This window comes from Boleophthalmus pectinirostris, unplaced genomic scaffold (assembly GCF_026225935.1).
Source record: "Boleophthalmus pectinirostris isolate CB_2022bp ecotype Guang Dong unplaced genomic scaffold, ASM2622593v1 HiC_scaffold_9, whole genome shotgun sequence".
In the NCBI taxonomy this organism is placed as follows: domain Eukaryota; kingdom Metazoa; phylum Chordata; class Actinopteri; order Gobiiformes; family Gobiidae; genus Boleophthalmus; species Boleophthalmus pectinirostris.
Window position 1 is genome coordinate 18,061,878 of NW_026571541.1, and position 19,016 is coordinate 18,080,893.

Genomic DNA, 19,016 nt, shown 5'->3' on the forward strand with positions numbered 1-19,016 from the left:
ATTTTCTAGGTTATGACTATGTTCAGTCACAACTCTTTAGTTTTGGTATTACAGGAGGTTAAACTTAAAGGTGCATTGTGTAACTTTTTTCAAATGCTTTTCAAATGAGATGTTAATGCTTTGACTGGAATGTTTCACAGTATGGTATAAAATTTTTCTATCTTCATGGAGACCAAACCAGGCCAAGTTACAGGTCAGATCTGTGGAGAGACAACCATGCTCATAGTCAGAATGTCTGTTTTTCTAGGTATTTTTGAGCTATAAATCCATCTGTAGTTTAATAAATGTAAGATAGAGCTGTTTAATATCATATGGTGGAACATTTCAGTTAGAGCAACATCAGTACTTGAATAGTGAATGACTCACTGACTAATGGTCTTGCTTTGATGTTATTTTATCCATTGGCCATTGGCGAAAAGTAGAGGAAGACCAATGATGAGGTTTGTAAATGTAAAACTAAAATATGTTAGCAAATGACGGTGCAAAGTGTCTTGAATATGCTCTGCTGCCCCTGTAAACCACACCAGAAAATACAAAGATATAATGTATTGCTATATATTTTTCCTTTTTTTTCTGTAGCAGGTTCTGCGGATCAGTGGTAGTCACTCACGACAGCCGAAGAGGACCCTTTTTGTTTGTCGCCACGGAGAGAGGATGGACGTGGTGTTTGGAAAGCATTGGCTCTCCCTTTGCTCCGATAGCAAAGGTAATGTTTAATGTTTTGTCAATTTAAATAATACTTTTTATTTCTGCTTGTCCACCCTCTGATAGAAGGGAACTATCAATCTCATGAACATCTAAAACATTAATGGAAATCTGTAACCCACTTATATTCAGTCCAGTCACCCATTCTGAGTGGAATCTGGACTGCCTCCATGTTAACTTCCACACTAATAGGAAGTTAGCATGGAGGTGCTTCCAACTCTTTCTAACCATGTCTCACAGTGACATCAGAATACTGTTGCCCTTCTCTCCGTGACTGCCGCTGTTAAAATGTTAACATTAACCTGCTCTGCATGATCCTGGTGTTTTTATTTCATTATTATGTCTGTTAAAAAAATCCTATGTCAAATATGGAGCTTGGCTCCAAATTCACCCCTGTAACCGCTAGCAACAGAATCTTCATTTGACTGGGTTAAACCCTATGGGTGACGTCACATTTCTTTAGTCCACGTCGTTATATAGTTTATGCTCCAAACCCACAAATAAAAAATAACCTAAAATTTTATAAAAAATTGATAGGACTTTTCTATTAATTCCCCTTGGACTTTTTCCCTAATTATATTCCTAAATGTCACTTTTAGCTTTGACATGGGAATTGTCCAGACCAAACAATCTGCCATCTCTCAGATCATCCTCAGGCTATACCTTATATCTACCCCAAGTAAATCTGATTTTCCTCTGTGTAGCGCTTATTCCCACTAAATTATAGAGTAGATCAGACAGCAGAGGCCAAAACTACAGAGCCTCAGGTTTATAAAGAATCCAGCCATTTGCTCCAAAAGGTTCAGACAGATTCAGTTTGAATCGAGAGTCATTTTAGTCAGGTGTTCTAGGAAAAATAGGCCGGAATGGTAAGGGGTTTTAATGTGTTTATCTGTCTTGGATGAAATTTAGCTGTTGTGCTATCTCTGGCATATTTCTGTTTGTAGCACAGAGGTATTCACCTCATTGTTGAAGCTGCTTGCTAACATTGCTTAATATGCACTGTTATGTCTCAGGGCTGTTCAAATTCTGTATATTTAAGTTATTACTACAGCACCCCTGCAGTTTTGGTGATAAATAATTCTAGATGGAACGTAACCATGGTATCAGCAAATTCATACTGATAATTTATGACTCCAAAATGTCTCGGTTTATCTCTGAAATGAATAAAGAGGAGCATTCATCTCTCAGGCTTCTTTTTACAGACTATAAATCATATGCAGATTAATGGAGGTGGGGGTTGTCCACTCTAAACTATTGCACACTGAAAACACTGCATTGTTGTCATCCATTTTATCCTCCATGTTACTGGTTTCCACATTTTTCAAAGCCCTACATGGGTTTGGAGATTTTTTATTCTGTATGGTTGTCTGTGATTGTGCCCATAGGTAACTTGTGGTCCATCGTTTTCAATAACAGTTTTAACAGAAGTTGAGCTGCATTTTTGTCTTCACATCGAATTTGTTATTACTTTAGACCTTTGTTTTAAAAATACTAAATTTTAATCTGTCTATTTTTTATTTTTCAGCTGTTTTATGCAGACTTTTTTTTAAACTATTTTTAATGAAGACAATATACTCAAAATTCTCATTTTACATATCTCCAAAAAAAAAAGTCAATTGCAATATTTCCCTTTTCTCCCCTTTATTTACCCTTAATACTTTGTTATAGTCCTAAACTTATTATTAGAAATAGATAAGCCCTAAAAAGAATGGGCATCTCAACTGTTTATATTACCCATTTTCATCAAAATTCATGCTGTTTTTGTTTATGAAGGTCGATACATTCGCTCCAACCTGAACATGCCTCAGAGTATCCCGATGTGGGGAGGGCAGAGGGACTATGACATGGACGCTCCCATTACTGTGCTAGGGTGTACACAGGCACGGCTCGTGGGTAAGGCAATATTTAACTTACATTTGGTTTTGTGAAGTATGTGTCCAGTATGTAATTTATTCTTTTGCATTTCTAGGGGAGGCACTATTAGAAAGTAACACAGTAATAGACTTTGTGTACTGCTCTCCTTCATTACGGTGTGTCCAGACAGCACAGAATATTCTAAAAGGTAAGAGAAACGGACAAGTAAACACTGACTTTAAGTAATGCACCTCATTATGACTACAGAATTTGCAAGTACTTTGGCATATAGGCAAAATAACAACTCGTCTTGAACATTACAGATTGTTTAATTGATTTATTTACTAAAGATGGGTTACTTTCAAACCGTGAAAGGAGGGAGCAGGTATTTAAATCTGTAGCTTTAGTGTGGATCATTGCACAGCCAAAAAGTTATCATCCCAAAGCATTATATAGGAATGCACGCTGCCTTTTCTTAAATTTGCAATTGATAAAACTATTTACAGTTAGATGCAGACAGTGAGCAGCTCTCTGATTTTGAGTACTTTTACAGTTTTACTAATTTACCAGAATACCAGTTGGGTATAACAGCTTTTATTGCTTGATTATTTTTAAGTGGCCTGAGCTAAAATGAGATGCATGATGAGTTGCTTTCTGTACCTCAGGTTTGCAGCAGGAGGGGAAGCTGAAGCTGCGAATAGAGCCAGGTTTGTTTGAATGGACCAAGTGGGTTTCAGGAAACTCACTTCCTGCTTGGATTTCTCCCCCTGACCTGGCAGCTTCCCACTTCAGTGTAGACACAACATACAGGTGAGACCAACCATCACCACCCAATATTTGGCCCAAGCCAGCACCAAATTTGGGGATTAAGTTCTATGCATGACTATGAGCAAAAAGCAGGATTATGAGCAAAAAATGAGTTCCTGGATGAGGGGTGGAAGTACTTGGACCAGACTTCTGTCCTCTTATTATAATATATTGTGATGTGTGAACCACTGTGTCCAAATAATGTCCGTTGTGGATCAGTAAAGTTTGTCTAAGTCTGTACAGTCTATGGTTACAGTATACATTTGCTTATTTATTACAGACCGCTGATTCCTGTTAACAAACTCACTGTGTCTGAATCCTATGAGACGTACATGAGCCGGAGTTACCAAGTGACCAAAGATATCCTGTCCGACTGCAAAAACACCGGTAACTCCCCCGTCCTGTCCCGGGACCTGTGCCTAAAAACAGCACAGAATTATTCATTGTGTTACAGTTTAAATTGATGTAGTTGCGTTTGTGCCTCTTGACAGGAAACAACGTGCTGATTGTAGCCCACGCGTCTTCTCTTGAGGCCTGCACTCGACAGCTGCAGGGCCGGAGTCCACAGACCACCAAAGACTTCATACAAGTGGTCCGAAAGGTGGGTCTACTCATTCAGTATGTGTTTAAAGTATGAACAGTCTGTGAATCACTAAATACATTGGGAAAAGCAACATACAATATCAAGGAGTTTGGAATTTGGGATTACACTTTTCCCTGTGTAACAGAGTGGAAGTATTGTGGAGAAGAAATGGCACGGTGCAGCCTTTAGAAATGATTAAAAAATAATAATAGGTTTCAGCTTCCTGTTATATGCAACATTTTGAGGACTTTGTCCTATTTAAAAGATATAATATTTTGTTAATCGTTATGACAACAGTCCTAATTTTGCATCCTTCTGAAAACACATAATAATATATGTCCTTTTATGGCATACAACATTCAAGTCACAACCTTTTACATTACAACCCTAACCCTAACTAAAAATTCAAGTTGAAAATGGCAACACATTTGTTTTTATTACTGACAAGTAAGTGTCTATCACCTACCTCATTCTGACTTCAGTAAAATTAATTTAAAAAAATAGTGTTTACATTATAGCATGTATACAACACAATATAAGTTAATATATAATATAATATAAGTTATATTAAGTTATAATATAAGTTAAAAGAATACCTATGTCCTTTTCAGTGTTCTCAGGTAAGGGAAAGGACAGGCAGAAGTTGAAGTTCTCTATTTATATGAGTAGGAGCATTATTAGAGTTGGACAGTATGAGACATGAACTGTACTGGTAGGATAGAGCACATAACAAAACACAGAGAATACTTAACAGGCACTTGACAGGTATGGGAACAAGTTAAAAACACACTTAAATCAAATATAAACTTAGACACTATATATAGTGCAACTGTAATGGACAGAAAATCTTAACATTTTAAATCTTAAAGGCCACTTATTACTGTATTTTTTGATCTGTGTCATCAAAAACATACTTGGAGTGGTGTTTGTTTCATTCACGTATGTTTAACGCACGAACCCTGCATATTTAGGCTGAGTTACTCTCTCAAGCAGAGAACACTCTGTTCCACTTTGTGATGTCATGTAGTAATACAGGAAGTGCTCCCCATAAATTTAACCTGTACTTAAACACTATGTTAATATTTTGTTACAGATTCCATATTTAGGTTTCTGTTCCTGTGAGGAGCAGTCGGACACTGGGGTGTGGCAGTTAGTGGACCCTCCCATCCTCCCTCTGACTCATGGACCCAACCACACATTCGACTGGAGGGAAACTCTGATGCAGGAATGACCAAAAAATGCAATAAATAATGTTATATTGAATTGAAAAAGACTAAAACACACTGTCAGTGGCTTCATAAAGACATTTCACTGAGGGTTTAATGCTCATTGATGAGGACTAATGCTGATACCATCAACCCTCTAGCGCCATCTTCTGGTTTACTTTTGCTGCATGACACGAAGGTGTTTGGACTGGGAGAAAGCTGCACTGTGTGGAAGCTCAGAGCCCAGTTTTGTGAAATAATGAGTAATTAATTTATTTTTCTTAATGATTGTACATGAAATTATAGTATGTCTGATGTAATACCCGACAGTTAGAGCTTCCTATTAAAAGTAAAAGACTCAGGTTCATTTATGGCAGTCCTAAGTAAAAATTAATTGTTACATTGCTATTTTTCCATTTCTTTGCCAGTGTTGTCATTGTTCATTTAAGTTCAATGTCAGTGTCAATGCACATAACATTAGTTAACAAGAGCATAACTAGATAGCTAAATAAATTACATCATTCATTCATTGTCTTCTACTTTCTGCTCATTTCAGTTGGGGCATGCAGGCGACAAGAGAATTTTGATTCTGAATTATTTGTAGCTAATAAATAAAATTGTGAATCTGTATGTGGACACCACCATACATAGAGGTTAGGATAAATTCCCAGTGTTTCAAAACCATCAAATTAAAAATGGCCTCTGTTGAAATGTATTGCTTTCAAAAACACTGCCCAGATCATAGACTGTGTAAATAAATGGACATAGCTTACCCGCTAGCTCCCACGTTCCACATTGAAAGTGAGAATGGGACACTTCTGGCTCCATCGACTCTGACTCCAATTGACTTTGCATTGAAAAATTGTCACCCCTTCTCTGTAACTGTTGCACTATGACTTGTAATTTAGGTCTTAAAATGTTCATATTAACCCACACTATATGGTCCTGGTGTTTTTGTTTAGCTATTTTGTCTGCAAGTGAATTCCTATTTCTAGTATGGAACTAGCTCCAAATTTGCTCCCATAACCGCTAACATCGTGAGCTTCATTTGACTGGAGCTAAATGCGATGGGTGACATCACACTCTCTCAGTCCACTTTATAGAGTCTATGGTCCAGATGAAAGCAACCATTGAAATCACCTTACATACTAAATTAAGGCATAAAAAGTTTCACAAGTTAACCCATTAATACAGCGCACTCTATGTCAAATTAATATTTATTTATATAATATAGGTCTATTAATATAGAAATGATACATGACATTTATAGGTAAAATCAAGACCGTATACTAAAACTATTTAGGAAAGGTTAAATTTTGTCCCAATAATGCTTTTTTTCAGTATCGATACTTGTTTAAATTAGTATTGCGTTTCAGTACTAATTTAAATATTGATTAGCATCTAGCTATTGCTTACCTTATTAATTACAAATGTGAGTGCACAACCTGTTAGTGTATATTCCAGTACAAAACAGGTCATCCCATCATTTCATTTTTACATATCAAACACTCAGAGCTCAGGTTTGGTAAATATTTCAAGATTTTTGAGATTTAGAAATGGTTCATTTTGTGTCAGTCTGAGATTTTCATAACAAACTTCCCAGATACTCAGCCCATGTGTAGCACATGCAGTTCACTCCTTTACTTTGCTAATATTATATTTAAATAAAGTGACTTGAAGGCGGCACAAACTGCAATATTGACAATCATACTGTAGCTTACGATTCTGGTCAGCAGCCTTTTATTGTTTAGTATCAGTTGTAACTTCAAGTTGTAAATAATTCTATTTTTGGGATTTTTGGGATACAGTCTTCCATTTCCTTTCACTAGGCTCTGTCAACAGCAGCGTGCTAGCAAGCTCACTGTGTCTCAGAACAGTCACTTTTATTAAAATCGGAAAACGTAATTAATATAAATAAAATGTATATAGCATTAGCACTGAGACTTTCTTTCTAAATAGAAAAGTGTTCTTTGCTGAAGTATTCATTTTATTTGTATATTTTCAGTCACATCCACCTGCAGCCTTATCTTTAAATATTTATCAGTTTTAGCACAACTCAGCAAAAACTACATAGAGATAAATTTGGACAGGAATTTGTGTCACTAACAGTGAGTTTGCAAGGCTCTATTGTGCACAGAGCCTATTTTATTTATTATTATTATTATTATTTTTGAAGCACCATCGCAGTTATTGGCATGCAACGAGTAAAGCTCTGTATCTCAGGTGTTAACTGCATTTAAATATAAAGCTTTGGGTGACCATGCTATTGTGAAGTTTTATGTACAACAGAAATAGCAACTTTAAAATAGTAATGAATTACGTAGTTAATCAAGTGACTGATTATCAAATAAAAGTGAAGGATTCTCCGTAAGTAAATTCATTTGGGTGTAAAACATCTGTATTTAATAAATAACATGAAAGATATGTAATGGCCACTTTGTTCATTTTATGATATGACGTTATTGGAAAATATAATAATAGTTTGTAATTTGTGTAATGGTGTGATGGTAAAATAAAAAGTATTACATGAAATTTGGGCTTTATTAGAGGGATTTTCTGGGCATACGCATGTGTTTAGCAAGACATTTTTTAAAAAATAGTATGATATAGCCTATATACTGTAAAGAATATCTTCCCAGCAATGTGTAAAACTGACAATTGAAATTATATTTTGCATGCCAGTATCGATGTAAATCTAAATTGCAGGGCAAACCCAAATCCACAGCTCCCTAAATGACTGTTGAACTGATTTGAATTTCACTGTACACTGTTAACTGTTGATATTATTCAAATGTAAATAATCAGCAGCAGTCCTCATCAAAACATTGCACAATGTCTGCAGAAAAGAGTCAACAAACTTCATCAGTTGAGGTAAATAACAGATATATATATATATATAGATAGATAGATAGATAGATAGATAGATAGAAATATATATAGAAAAGGATGAAGACAAAGATTATAGAAATTTGTTCGCATTAAGAGGAGCAAAAGCAGAGAGAGAGAAAGCAGAGTCTGATATTACTCTTGACAGAAAGAGATCAAAAAACACACAAAAAGAACTGGCCAGGACAAATTTTGTAAATTAGTTAATATCTCAGAAGCAAGCTATGGGCAGAGTGGAAAGGAAACCATAAAAGTGGGAGAGTTGAAAGAAGATGGATCTAATATCCAAAACATGGTGGATCAAAATGAAAAGAATCAAACGTCAACAGAGGAACAAGTTAAGGAAATGACTGTTGGTCCAGTGGATTTTGAAAAGACAGCATCATCTGAGCAGTTAGACCAGAAACTACAAATGAAAACATCCAAATCAGATTCAGATGCCAAAAATATAACTCTGGACAGTGATGGCACAGGTAAGTCAAATGTAAAGATTGGGAAAAAAAACAACAAAAAAAACAGAAAATTTAAAGTGAATGGAATACAGTTAAGAAGTCAAAAGTCTGATCCAGGATCATCCACTAAGTCCAGCTCAAAGAAAATCGATCATCTCAGATATTGCAATATTGATTTAATTACATATCAAAATCACTATTATCAATTTTAACTATTCATTTCTTCTAGGTCTAAACAAGTCTTGCCTGCAGTTCCTCAACCTGCGCTGAAAGAAGCCACAGACCACACTGATGATAAACTCAAACTTAAATCGACACATCTCAAACTCTCTGAGAACAATAAACAACAAGCAATTACAGAAAAACAAGTACTACACAAACACAGACATGTTAGGCCTTAGTCACTATAATCTGCACGGGTCCCCATGGGCAGTTCATGGGCCTCCACAGGCCAAGAAATGTCAGCACCCGTACGAGTGAATCGCCCTTGCGGGTTATCGTGACTAAGGCTTTACATTATTTTAAGCAGTTAATCTTGTTTCATGGTAGTACAAACATCTGCGGGATTGACTGCATTTTTAAAAAGATCTATGCACCTATTAAATAAATACACTATACTTTTTTGCAGCTGTGAGGGATGTCCTCCTCCCTGATCTGACCTGTATGTTGGCCAGGTGGTGTAATCCACTTGTCTCCATGGAAATGAATAAGTTTATTGCTATATTGTGGAACATTACAGGCAGAGCAATAACTTCCATGGAGACCAGCACGTGGCAGACCCTTCCCCAGACAAGTTATATAGTGCACCTTTAAAATACATTTTATTGTCCCCAGTATAGGAAAATGTGTCCCCTACATTTGACCCATCCTTCAATATTGCTGGGCAAACTTTTATTCAGTTTGGCAAAAAAAAAAAAAATCCATTTGATCTTAAGTTTATCATAAAATATTCAATGTTTTGTTTTTAGAATCCCCAATTGCAGAATTTATTGTCACCTATTCTGTCTTTCTTCTTTATAGATGTTGCAAAGATAAAGGAGAAACCAATCAAGGCTAATGCTATTTTCCAGGAATCCAGGAGTCCTTTACCTAGTAAGCTAACCAAAGCACCAAACCTTGACCAAAAAACCCAACCAGTCGCCCCTTCCCCCAAAACCTATGTCTCTACCCCCAACAAACCCCATTCAAGCCCATGTAGATCATAAGGTCCTGGCACTTTACAAACAATTCAAAACTGGAAAATGGATATCATCCAACTCTCATGGAAAGGGATCCTCAGCTGACCTTTATCACTCTAAGTCCAGATGGTCCTTCTCCAAGACTGAAATTGAGGGTCTTGAAGAAGCAGACGATTTGTATATGCGAGGGTCTGGAGAGGAGGCTGAAGGGGTACCCACAAGAGTCCTTGAACAAACTGGTCTCTGGCAACTCATCATTAATGGGGTAATAGAATCGATAGACCAGGACAAATTGCAGAAACTTCTACAAGAAAGACCTAAGAGATCACCACACCAGCTCAGATATGGAAGGTTTCATTAGGGATAGGCCTTCAGACTTCAAGACCAAGAGCAATCACATGGGAGGACATAGAAGGCCTAACAGTGACATTATTCAAGCTAGAAATGCAAGACCAGGCATGTCAATGAATCAAAATAACTTAAGTACACTGCATTTGGAGGGTCCATGTAGCCAGCGAGATTCTGCATCACAGTCTTTAGACCAAACCTCTCTGAGATGGTTAACTGAGGACAGATCTACTGGAAGAAGAAGTCATGAAGACTTGATTTTGGGGTAGTAAACAGGGAATCGAGTCCACAGTCAACTATTCAAACAGGACTTAGTGGCAGAGACTATGCTGATGAATCACATGGGTATATTGCAAAGAGGCTTGATCCAGGACAATCAAGGTTAGATAGTTCTTCTAATATTAGCCATAGAGAAACTACACCTGAAACCATGGGGTTGATAACTGACAGTCGAACCAGTCTAAAACACGATTCCCAGTTAAAACAAATGGACCAGCCTAGTGCTAAAGGTACACAAGAATTTGATGAGTTTACAAATTTCAATTATGATCACAGAAAACAAAGTATGGGAGGAACTAGCTGCTCTAGATCACAAACTTTAGGACATGAACCTATAGATCCACAGTTCCAAGTTAATTCAACATCTAGAGCAGACTAGTCAAGATTACAGGGCTCTGCTTTATTATAATGGTCTATGCAGTCTGTGGGCCAACCTGGTTACGTAAGAGGTACAGAGTTGACGTATCCAGATTTAGAAAGAAGTGGAACGAGGTTCAGTGAATCTCCAACTAGTCTTGGTACAACAAGTGTAAGACAGACTGCATTTCAGGAGCCAAGTACTTATATATATATATGGACATTCTCAGAGCACTTTAGTTGGCTTAGATCACCCCATGGTTTACTACAGAGCTGGGTGGAAACACTCAGGCTCAAGAAAGGGTGATGTTGCTATGAAGGACTTAACATCAAGGCTCAATGAATCACATGGTTTCATTCTGTAGCCAAGGCTGGTTCAGAAGGACTGGTTACTGGTTTGGAGGAAGAGTGACAGAAGTGAAAAGTTCAAGGCAGAGTACACAAAAGAATGCACAGTCTACAGATGAGACGATACCTGAAGACAGAACCAAGGACTTATTAAGTTTTCAAACAGTGCAGTCCATGGTTCACACATATGGGTTCCGAACATCTACAGAACCAGAGAAGTTTCTCAAAACCCTTTCCAAAAGTCATAGAGACAAAACAAACCCAATGTCAAAATGGAGGCAGGCACTTTATCAGCTAATTTTTCCATACAGTTTCTGCTCCCCTCAAACTGCTAAACTGTTGACAAGAGAACTGAGCAAACAGGCACAGTTCCAAAGTACAAAACAACAGAGAGATAATGCTGAACTCTACCAGTTTTTGGACTCAATTACCACCAGAGTGCACCATGAGAGGGTGATTCAAAGAGTCCAGTTTCAAGACATTTTGGATCAAGCAACTTCTGATTTCCACTGTATAATTCCACTGCCTTCAATAAATAGTTTCATGACATTGGAAAAAAATGGGGAGATGGGATTCGGCAAGCTGCTTTTTGAATAGGAGAGAGGGTACGAGGAAGACGAGAAGATGACAGTGGTCAGTGCTTCTGTCAATGTATAAAATGATGCATAATAATAAAAAAAAAAGTCATGCTACTGCTGCTACTTCTACAGTGTTGAAAAAAAAAACCCTAAATAATAACTGAAATAATTGAAAACTCTTTTGTTTGTGCATGTTGTTCATTTGTCAAAAAAGCAACCTTAAAAACTACTTACACATGAATAATTACATTAAACAAGAAAAACTGTGACATGACCGGCTTTTGTGGTGTTTTGAGTCAGTAATATACTACAAACATACTGTACAATGAAACAAAAACAATGGTGGCACGGTGGTGATCTCTGGGTTGCCTGGGCCTTTTTGTGTGGCAAAACAAGATCCCCCAGGTGCCCCACTGCTTCTGAAAGGATGGGTCAAATGCAGAGGATAACTCCCTAGGGGGATAATAAAAAAGTACTACAAACAAACAAAAACAATAAGTGTCTCAACAATTGTACAGTGCACAGAACATGTAAACACTCAAAACAGGTTTGACACTTGGCACCTGCTTACAAATGAGAAAATATCAATGGATTAGACTAAAGTGGAGATTTTTCAGGACAACATAACACCATCAATACTTACATTAATATCGGTTTTAAAATCTTAGTACATAGTACCAAGAGTATGGACATTTAACAATGACTAAGAGGCATGACACTATGAACCTATGAAGGCACCATTTTTTAAATTTTTCCAAAATTGGAAGAAGAAATTTCAAAAGCTTTTTCAGCAAAATAGATGGGCTATAGACAACAAAAAGGCTTTACATGTAAAATATTTCTCCAGGTCTTTTCATTAAAAACAGGTTTACATTTTGTTTAAAGCACACTGTAAGTTGTTTTGCTCAAATATATTCTTTGGCATTTTTCTATAACAAGTACTGTTTTATACTGGGTACTATATACTCATTTTTTTCTTTGTGTACATTATACAGGTATGTTTGAGGCTCAGGAAATTAAATACATGAGGTATTATCTGAATGCAACACATCTAACCTTTCTCTTTTCAGCAGCTCATATCCAGTTAGGATTGTCTCTATTTGATTTTGCTACTGTGTATTGTCAGTGTTTTAAGTGGTTTTAACATTATGTGCTATGGGGTTATCTGGCATCGTTGAGTTGCCTGGCCACTGTTAAGATCTCTTTGGCTCCTTTACTCAGCAGCAGGTTGGCCAGGTCCACCCCCAGCTGCTCTGCTCCTTTTTGGGCTGAACCAGAGATTTTGGTTGCGGTGATTCCCACTCTTGGTACAAGGTCGTCCACTTGCTCCTGGTCCTATGAAACATGCATAAAATGTCAATATTGTCTTAAAACCAGAGGGGCTTTTTCAAACTCAGACATAGTTTAAAATGAATCTCACCTCCTCTGAATTCGCAACACTAGTCTGCATGGTGTCCTTCAGACTGTCAGAGCCATCAAGGCTAAACACTGCCCCCGTCATGTAGAGCTGGGGATTACATCAGAGCAGGAATACAATGTTAGAGAATAGAGCACAAAAAAAAAAAAAAAAAAGGTTACATTCAGGTTATACATTTCATACTTACAAGTGGTAGTTTTGCACTAACACATTCTGATAAAAGTATTTTGTTTTTGATTTTTTCTTTTGTGAGTAACTACAGTCTATCCTTGTGACTATTGCTTGTCTTCATGATGAAGTCATTACTTTTGCATGGCATGACACATGACAACTACCATGATTTTTATATTTGGATTAGATTAATGTCATACTGTGCAACATTCCAGGCAATGTAATAATGTCTCTATGAAGACAAGCAAGTGGTGGACCCTCCATCAAAAAAGGTTGCTTTAATTTATTCACAATAAGCTATTCCCATGTTAACCGGTTCATCATAACTGAATAGTGGCATAAAAAAAGATGCTGGTGGTTCCTACCTGTGAATCTCTTATTTCAGTGTGTACTGCTACAGGGACACTGCATCCTCCTTCCTACAAGATACAAGGTTTCATTAATAAATCACAAGATAAAATATCTTTAAAAAATGGTGAAAGTATCATTGCTTGTACCAATTGTTTGAGGAAAGCCCTTTCAGCGATACACCTCAAAACTGTGTCTGGATCATGAAGGACGGAGACCATCTCTAAAATGTCTGTGTCCCGAGCTCGGACCTCCACGGCCAAAGCCCCCTGGTCAAACAGAAGTGTTTACTTTTAAACATGTTCAAATAATAAAATATTAAAGAATAAACAAAAATCTATTTTTATCTTACCTGTCCAACAGCATACATGCAGTCTTCTGGAGTAAGACGCTGTCAAAAGAAGGAAAAAAGGGATTACTGAACTCCTATTAAAATCTTGTGATGATGTGGTGTGATTTTGTTAGAGTCTTTGTTCTATAGAGCAAGCTAAAAACTGAATATGCTAGAAGTGACTCTGAAGATGATAAGACATTGATAAGACATATAGGGACCAGTACTTGTCCAATTCTGTTCTCCCAGCCCATCCTCTTCAAACCAGCTGCAGCCAAAATGATAGCAGCATAATCATCTTTCTCATCCAACTTCTTCAGCCGAGTGTTCAAGTTTCCACGCTGAGCAAAGCAGTTAAGGCAAAAAAAAACTGAAAAAAAACCACCTTCAATGTTCATTGATTTATTTTATAATATGTGTGTTGGTGTATTACTGAAATGTATTTAAAGGATACAATGTCTTTGAACACCAGATTGTTGAATCTTCTCTTCAGTTGAGCAGCACGCCGCAATGAACTAGTGCCAATAACACTGTAATGTACAATTGCAAATTAAGTCAATGACTGCTTCACCAGTTATTACAACATATAATAATTATGATGTTGAAACAAAAAAATTACATTAAACCATACCTGTTTTCTGGTAACATGTCAAGTGTCTTATTTGCGTGTTTTGGGTGTAGCACAACAGCATCAACAGGACTTTCTCTCCTATAAGAGAAAGATTGAGTTTTTAGTGAATACTGCTCAGTATTTGACCAAGAAACAATCTTTTTGAAAAATGTCTAGACCTTTGCCTGACTAGTTACTGAGGAAAGAAAGAATTTATTTCACCAGAATATACAACTCAAATTGCTTTCTGACTAATACTAAATAAGAGGGAGGAATTTATGCAGTATTTACACTTCTCAAAGTAAAAGTCAATAAAACATACTTGAGCACAGCTCCAATAGTGAAACCAGGAGGCAGAGTGGTGGGGAGGTCTTTCAGCGAGTGCACCACTAGATCCACTCTGCAGGACACAAACAGACACAAGCATCATAACACTCAGGTATAATGTAAAACAATACAACCATTCACTGCCTCTCAACTCTGCCACATCTGCTACATCACACAGTGTGCATCAAAAGCCCTGCTGTGTAAAAGGTCAGGCTAAGGTTGCAGAGAGGAAGTGGTGGGTACAACAAATTTCAAAGAGTTGTAATAAGACTGCGTAATCTATATATGAGGTTTTACATGCAAAGTAAGTTAAATGTAATGACTAAACACACAGGGATGAGCTACTTAATTATAACTGGACCTTTGCTCCCTTTTAAACACACAATCCAGTTGACCTGGTTTATGGTTAATATCTCTATAATTACTGGGCTGATCCATCTGAACCAAAAAGGGCACAAAGTTTAATCCCTCCTCAATGAACTAAGGTGTAATTCTGTTTTCAAAACAGGCAAGGCAAGTTTATTTGTATAGCACCATTTGTAACCAAAGTAATTCAAAGTGCATAGCTTCAGCTTCAGAAAGTGCTGCCATTACTCATCCCTAAAGAATTTTTGACAGTTGGTTAAACATTTGTAGACCATAACTCTGGCTATTTCTTGAAAAAATTGTAAATCTCCCATACATCTTCCAACTTTTGCAATTATTGTAATGCGATAATTAGTTTATATTGATACACAGTAAAATACTTGTGTGAGAGTAAAACTCTTAAAGGTGCACTGTGTTACATTTCTAGTGGATGTCCACCACCTGCTTATCTCCATGAAACTGTTATTGCTTTGTCTAGATTGTTACACAGTACAGATTAACCCTGTCTATCACTAGGGAGACAAGCAGGTTACAGCATTACATTACATTACAATTCAGATCTGTAGAGAATTGCCCCTATTCACAGACGTAATTCCTGTATGTCTGAACAATAGAAACACCCGTAATGAATAAATGCCAGACATATGTGTTTAATGTCATACCATGGAATATTATAAAAGAATGAGAACTTTGCACATCAATTCCTAGAGATGGCTGCGTCAAAGGAGAGGGAGCAGTCCAAGAACATAGAGAAAAATCCCGCACAGTCTTACTTGCAAATTGTGAGATTTATTAGGACAAACCGTGCAACATTTCGGCAATAGGCCGTTATCAGGCAAAAAAAAAAAAGTGCCGAAACGTTGCACGGTTTGTCCTAATAAATCTCACAATTTGCAAGTAAGACGGGATTTGTGCGGGTTTTTTCTCTATACACCATGGACCATTCCAAGCAAAACAATAACATTTCTTTGGAGACAAGTAGGTAGTGGACCCTCCACAAAAAAGCTATGCAGTACACCTTTAAGGCTAAAGTAAAGTATTCTCTTTGTATTTGTTTGTTTTAGGACAATGCTAAGCTCTGAACCAGTGTCAGCCACAGATGACACCAGAAACACTCACTCGTTTCTCTCCAGGGCGTTCTCCAGTTCTTTGGTGAACAGGCTCTTTTCTCCGATCTGCAGAGTCAACAGAAATAGAGTGAGGAGAAACAATTCATATTAACATTCAAATTCTCTGCTAATTTAAAGCAGATTTTAGCAGATTTTAGCCTCACCTTTGACAAAGCTGTGTCCAAAATTCTGTCTCCTGTAGTTGTCATGCCAACTGAAGAGAAAACAAAAACAGGTCGTTAAATGTGCACTATGTAACTTTTTTGGGCCTTTCACCTCATGAAATTCTTTTGTTTTATTTAGTTTTAGTTTATTTAAGTGTTTTTATTGCCAGAATGCTTGGTTTGTTGGATTATACATGTATGAGCTCCTTATATTTGATCCTTTACTCTTTCAGTTACACATCATCTTGCACATAGATAAATGTAATTTTTCTTAGATTAGATGACTTGGTTTATGGTTAATATTTTTAGAATTAGTTGGTCAATCCATATGAAAGAAAAAGCTCAATCCCTCCTCAATGAATTAAGTTTTAATACTGTTTTCAAAATAGCCTTAAATTATAAAATGTTTTGTTTTCATTGCCAGAAAAGTTTGTTGGAGTCACCTGCTTGTCTCCATGGAGTTTTAACTCTTTGCAACAACATTTCCATGAAGGTCTGAGGACTTTTTCCCATTCAAAATATATATAAAATTTTCAACTGTTAATCACAGTTGAAAAATAAACAGTTGGGCAAATAAGCAGTCCTAATTTTTATCATTCTGAAATAGGATAGGCTAAGTCATACAGGGTAAACCACACCCAAAGTAGTAGAGAATAGAGGGCTCAAAAAAGGGCAAGCTGTATGAATGAATAAATGAATGGGAGTTCTTACTTATTTCCAGTTCGATGTCAGGATACAGTTCTTTCAACTTCTCTGCCACACTGTCAGTCTGAATACAAGCCAACTAGAACAATAGAAAGACAAAGAAATAACTTAGCTTGCTCACAATGTAGAACAGGACAAGATACGGCAAAAGCACAGATAATTCTCTCTATGTTTCTTTTAATATAAATAGCTGAAAGTCCTACACCAGATAATTCAACACAAAAAATATATATATATTTGAAAACATTTGTTAGACAGAGGAGCAGTAAACACACTGTACCTGGCTTTTGCGAGTTCCTATCCGAATTACTCGAACAGCTTTGCCATTCCCATCCTGAAAAGACAACACAGAATGTCTTAAAGTCCAAAATTACATCCAAGTATCACTTTCTTACTTAAGATAAACTATCTCTCCAATTGTCTTACCCTTATGTAAAGTCCGTACTCCATAGTAAAAGTGCACTGTAAAGGCTATTGTGCTGTCTGTTAGCCTAAGACAGTCTGCAGTGTCTCAGTAAGAAGCTAGACTGAGGTCATACAGCCTCAAGAAACTGAACACTTGGGTCTTTCTCTCCTCCTCCCAACGGGACCCCCACCCCAACATATCTCTGCTTCCTAAAGATAAGTGTCCCAATTCAATGAGTCCGTTATAAAGGGCAGGGAGGGGCAGCTAAGGAGGGTCAGTCCAAAAAGGTGTGGTCTTCCAGTAGCATCTTTACAGTGGTTGTCTATAATCAATCATCATTCATGAATTAATTTTGGTTTAATAGTTTAGAAAAGTGGTTACCAACAGTTTTAATCTCAAGTGCCCCCCAAGCTTCATCACATGCTCAAAAGTACCCCGACTTGTGTAATTGTGATTCTTTTAAAAAATATGGTTCTATTTAGTGGTACATTATTATTATCAATTATCGTTATTGTTATAATCATATGGACGTCTAAATTATCTTTAAAAATTTTATGTTCAAATGCTATTTCAATTTCACCTTCTTTATAAATCTGAAATCATTCCAAGTGTTCCTGGTTGGGAAACACTGGTCTAGCATACTAGAATATTTATGACAAATAAAAAGAATATATAGATAATAAAGCTGGTTATCAGAAACAATTATCTGTTATTGGTGTCATTACTAACCACATACTGATGGTTCTATTAGTCACTGACCTTTTGTGTTTATTAGTGGTTAGTTTTACCAAATATAAGTATTGCTAATAGATATTACAGTCATTGTTTCTCATAAATGTTACACAAAACCCAGAAATAATTACTTGGGCAAAAATGTAAACGCTTTTAGTCACTGAATTAACATAATTTGACAGCCTCTACGAGAAAATAGAATGCTACTTCAGATCAAGCCTACAAAATGGCACTATGACTTTTTTATGCACTCTTACTATGCATGTATATGATGAGTGGGTATTAATGACATGCACCACTGTGGAGGTAGCAAAATTCTGTTTCTGTGAGAGGGAAAATTGTATAGTTTTCTAGCTATGCTCTTCTGTATGTGATATGTGCTTTATGTCCCGCCTCTTTTCCTTTTTGAACCAATGAAATGCCAAATTCAGAAATATACCCCAGACACTGACCAATGAGAAGGCTCCTTTGCCAGAACACGGAACTGTTGGCTGTCCTCTACAGAGAAATTAACATGCTTTCAGCATGGGATAATTTGAGTATTTTTATCAAAATCTTACCCCAGAGGCAGCTTCCTCCGACATCTCGCTTATCCGATTTGGCTCCTAGATGCTGTGCAATATATAGAGGTTTAATCTCTAATGCAGAAAGCCTGAAAAACACCAACTTTTCCCTAAATGAGCTAATAGTAACATCCAACGACCGCTGACAGCTCCGCTATGAATGAACGCGGAACTGGTGTCTGCG

General features: G+C 36.9%; 2 protein-coding genes across 3 annotated transcripts in view; one reads left to right on the forward strand and one right to left on the reverse strand.

The window, feature by feature from the left end:
- Positions 1–7,581, forward strand: part of ubash3bb (ubiquitin associated and SH3 domain containing Bb) — a 42,660-nt gene extending 35,079 nt beyond the window's left edge. Inside the window, 7 exon segments of the mRNA XM_055166814.1 lie at positions 583–706; positions 2,482–2,601; positions 2,678–2,770; positions 3,228–3,372; positions 3,650–3,756; positions 3,861–3,970; positions 5,046–7,581. Of these exon segments, the coding sequence (XP_055022789.1) occupies positions 583–706; positions 2,482–2,601; positions 2,678–2,770; positions 3,228–3,372; positions 3,650–3,756; positions 3,861–3,970; positions 5,046–5,183 (837 nt within the window). The 3' untranslated portion in view covers positions 5,184–7,581.
- Positions 7,582–8,656: 1,075 nt separating this feature from the next.
- LOC110161999 (porphobilinogen deaminase) lies at positions 8,657–18,998 on the reverse strand. Of its 2 annotated transcripts, none has more exons than XM_020926853.2 (14): positions 18,830–18,998; positions 17,412–17,465; positions 17,138–17,210; positions 16,427–16,476; positions 16,273–16,328; positions 14,783–14,860; positions 14,482–14,559; positions 14,305–14,380; positions 14,078–14,191; positions 13,872–13,910; positions 13,669–13,788; positions 13,537–13,590; positions 13,004–13,090; positions 8,657–12,918 (listed from the first exon to the last, which is right to left on the reverse strand). In XM_020926853.2, the coding sequence occupies exons 1-14, from the start codon at positions 18,851–18,853 to the stop codon at positions 12,745–12,747; spliced, it is 1,077 nt and encodes a 358-aa protein (XP_020782512.1). In that variant the 5' UTR covers positions 18,854–18,998; the 3' UTR covers positions 8,657–12,744. The 2 variants fall into 2 exon arrangements, with proteins under 2 accessions (XP_020782512.1, XP_055022792.1); XM_055166817.1 differs by lacking the exon at positions 18,830–18,998 and adding an exon at positions 17,558–17,713.
- Between the last annotated feature and the right edge of the window lie 18 nt (positions 18,999–19,016).

Bases quoted from the DNA above. Each gene is read 5' to 3' on its own strand.
- LOC110161999 (XM_020926853.2), bottom strand. From the start codon at position 18,853: ATGTCGGAGGAAGCTGCCTCTGGG. The intron at 14,381-14,481 runs GTATGGTTTAAT...TGTACATTACAG, and splicing joins GACATGTTACCAGAAAACAG to TGTTATTGGCACTAGTTCAT. The intron at 13,911-14,077 runs GTACTGGTCCCT...TTCTTTTGACAG, and splicing joins GGGAGAACAGAATTGGACAA to CGTCTTACTCCAGAAGACTG.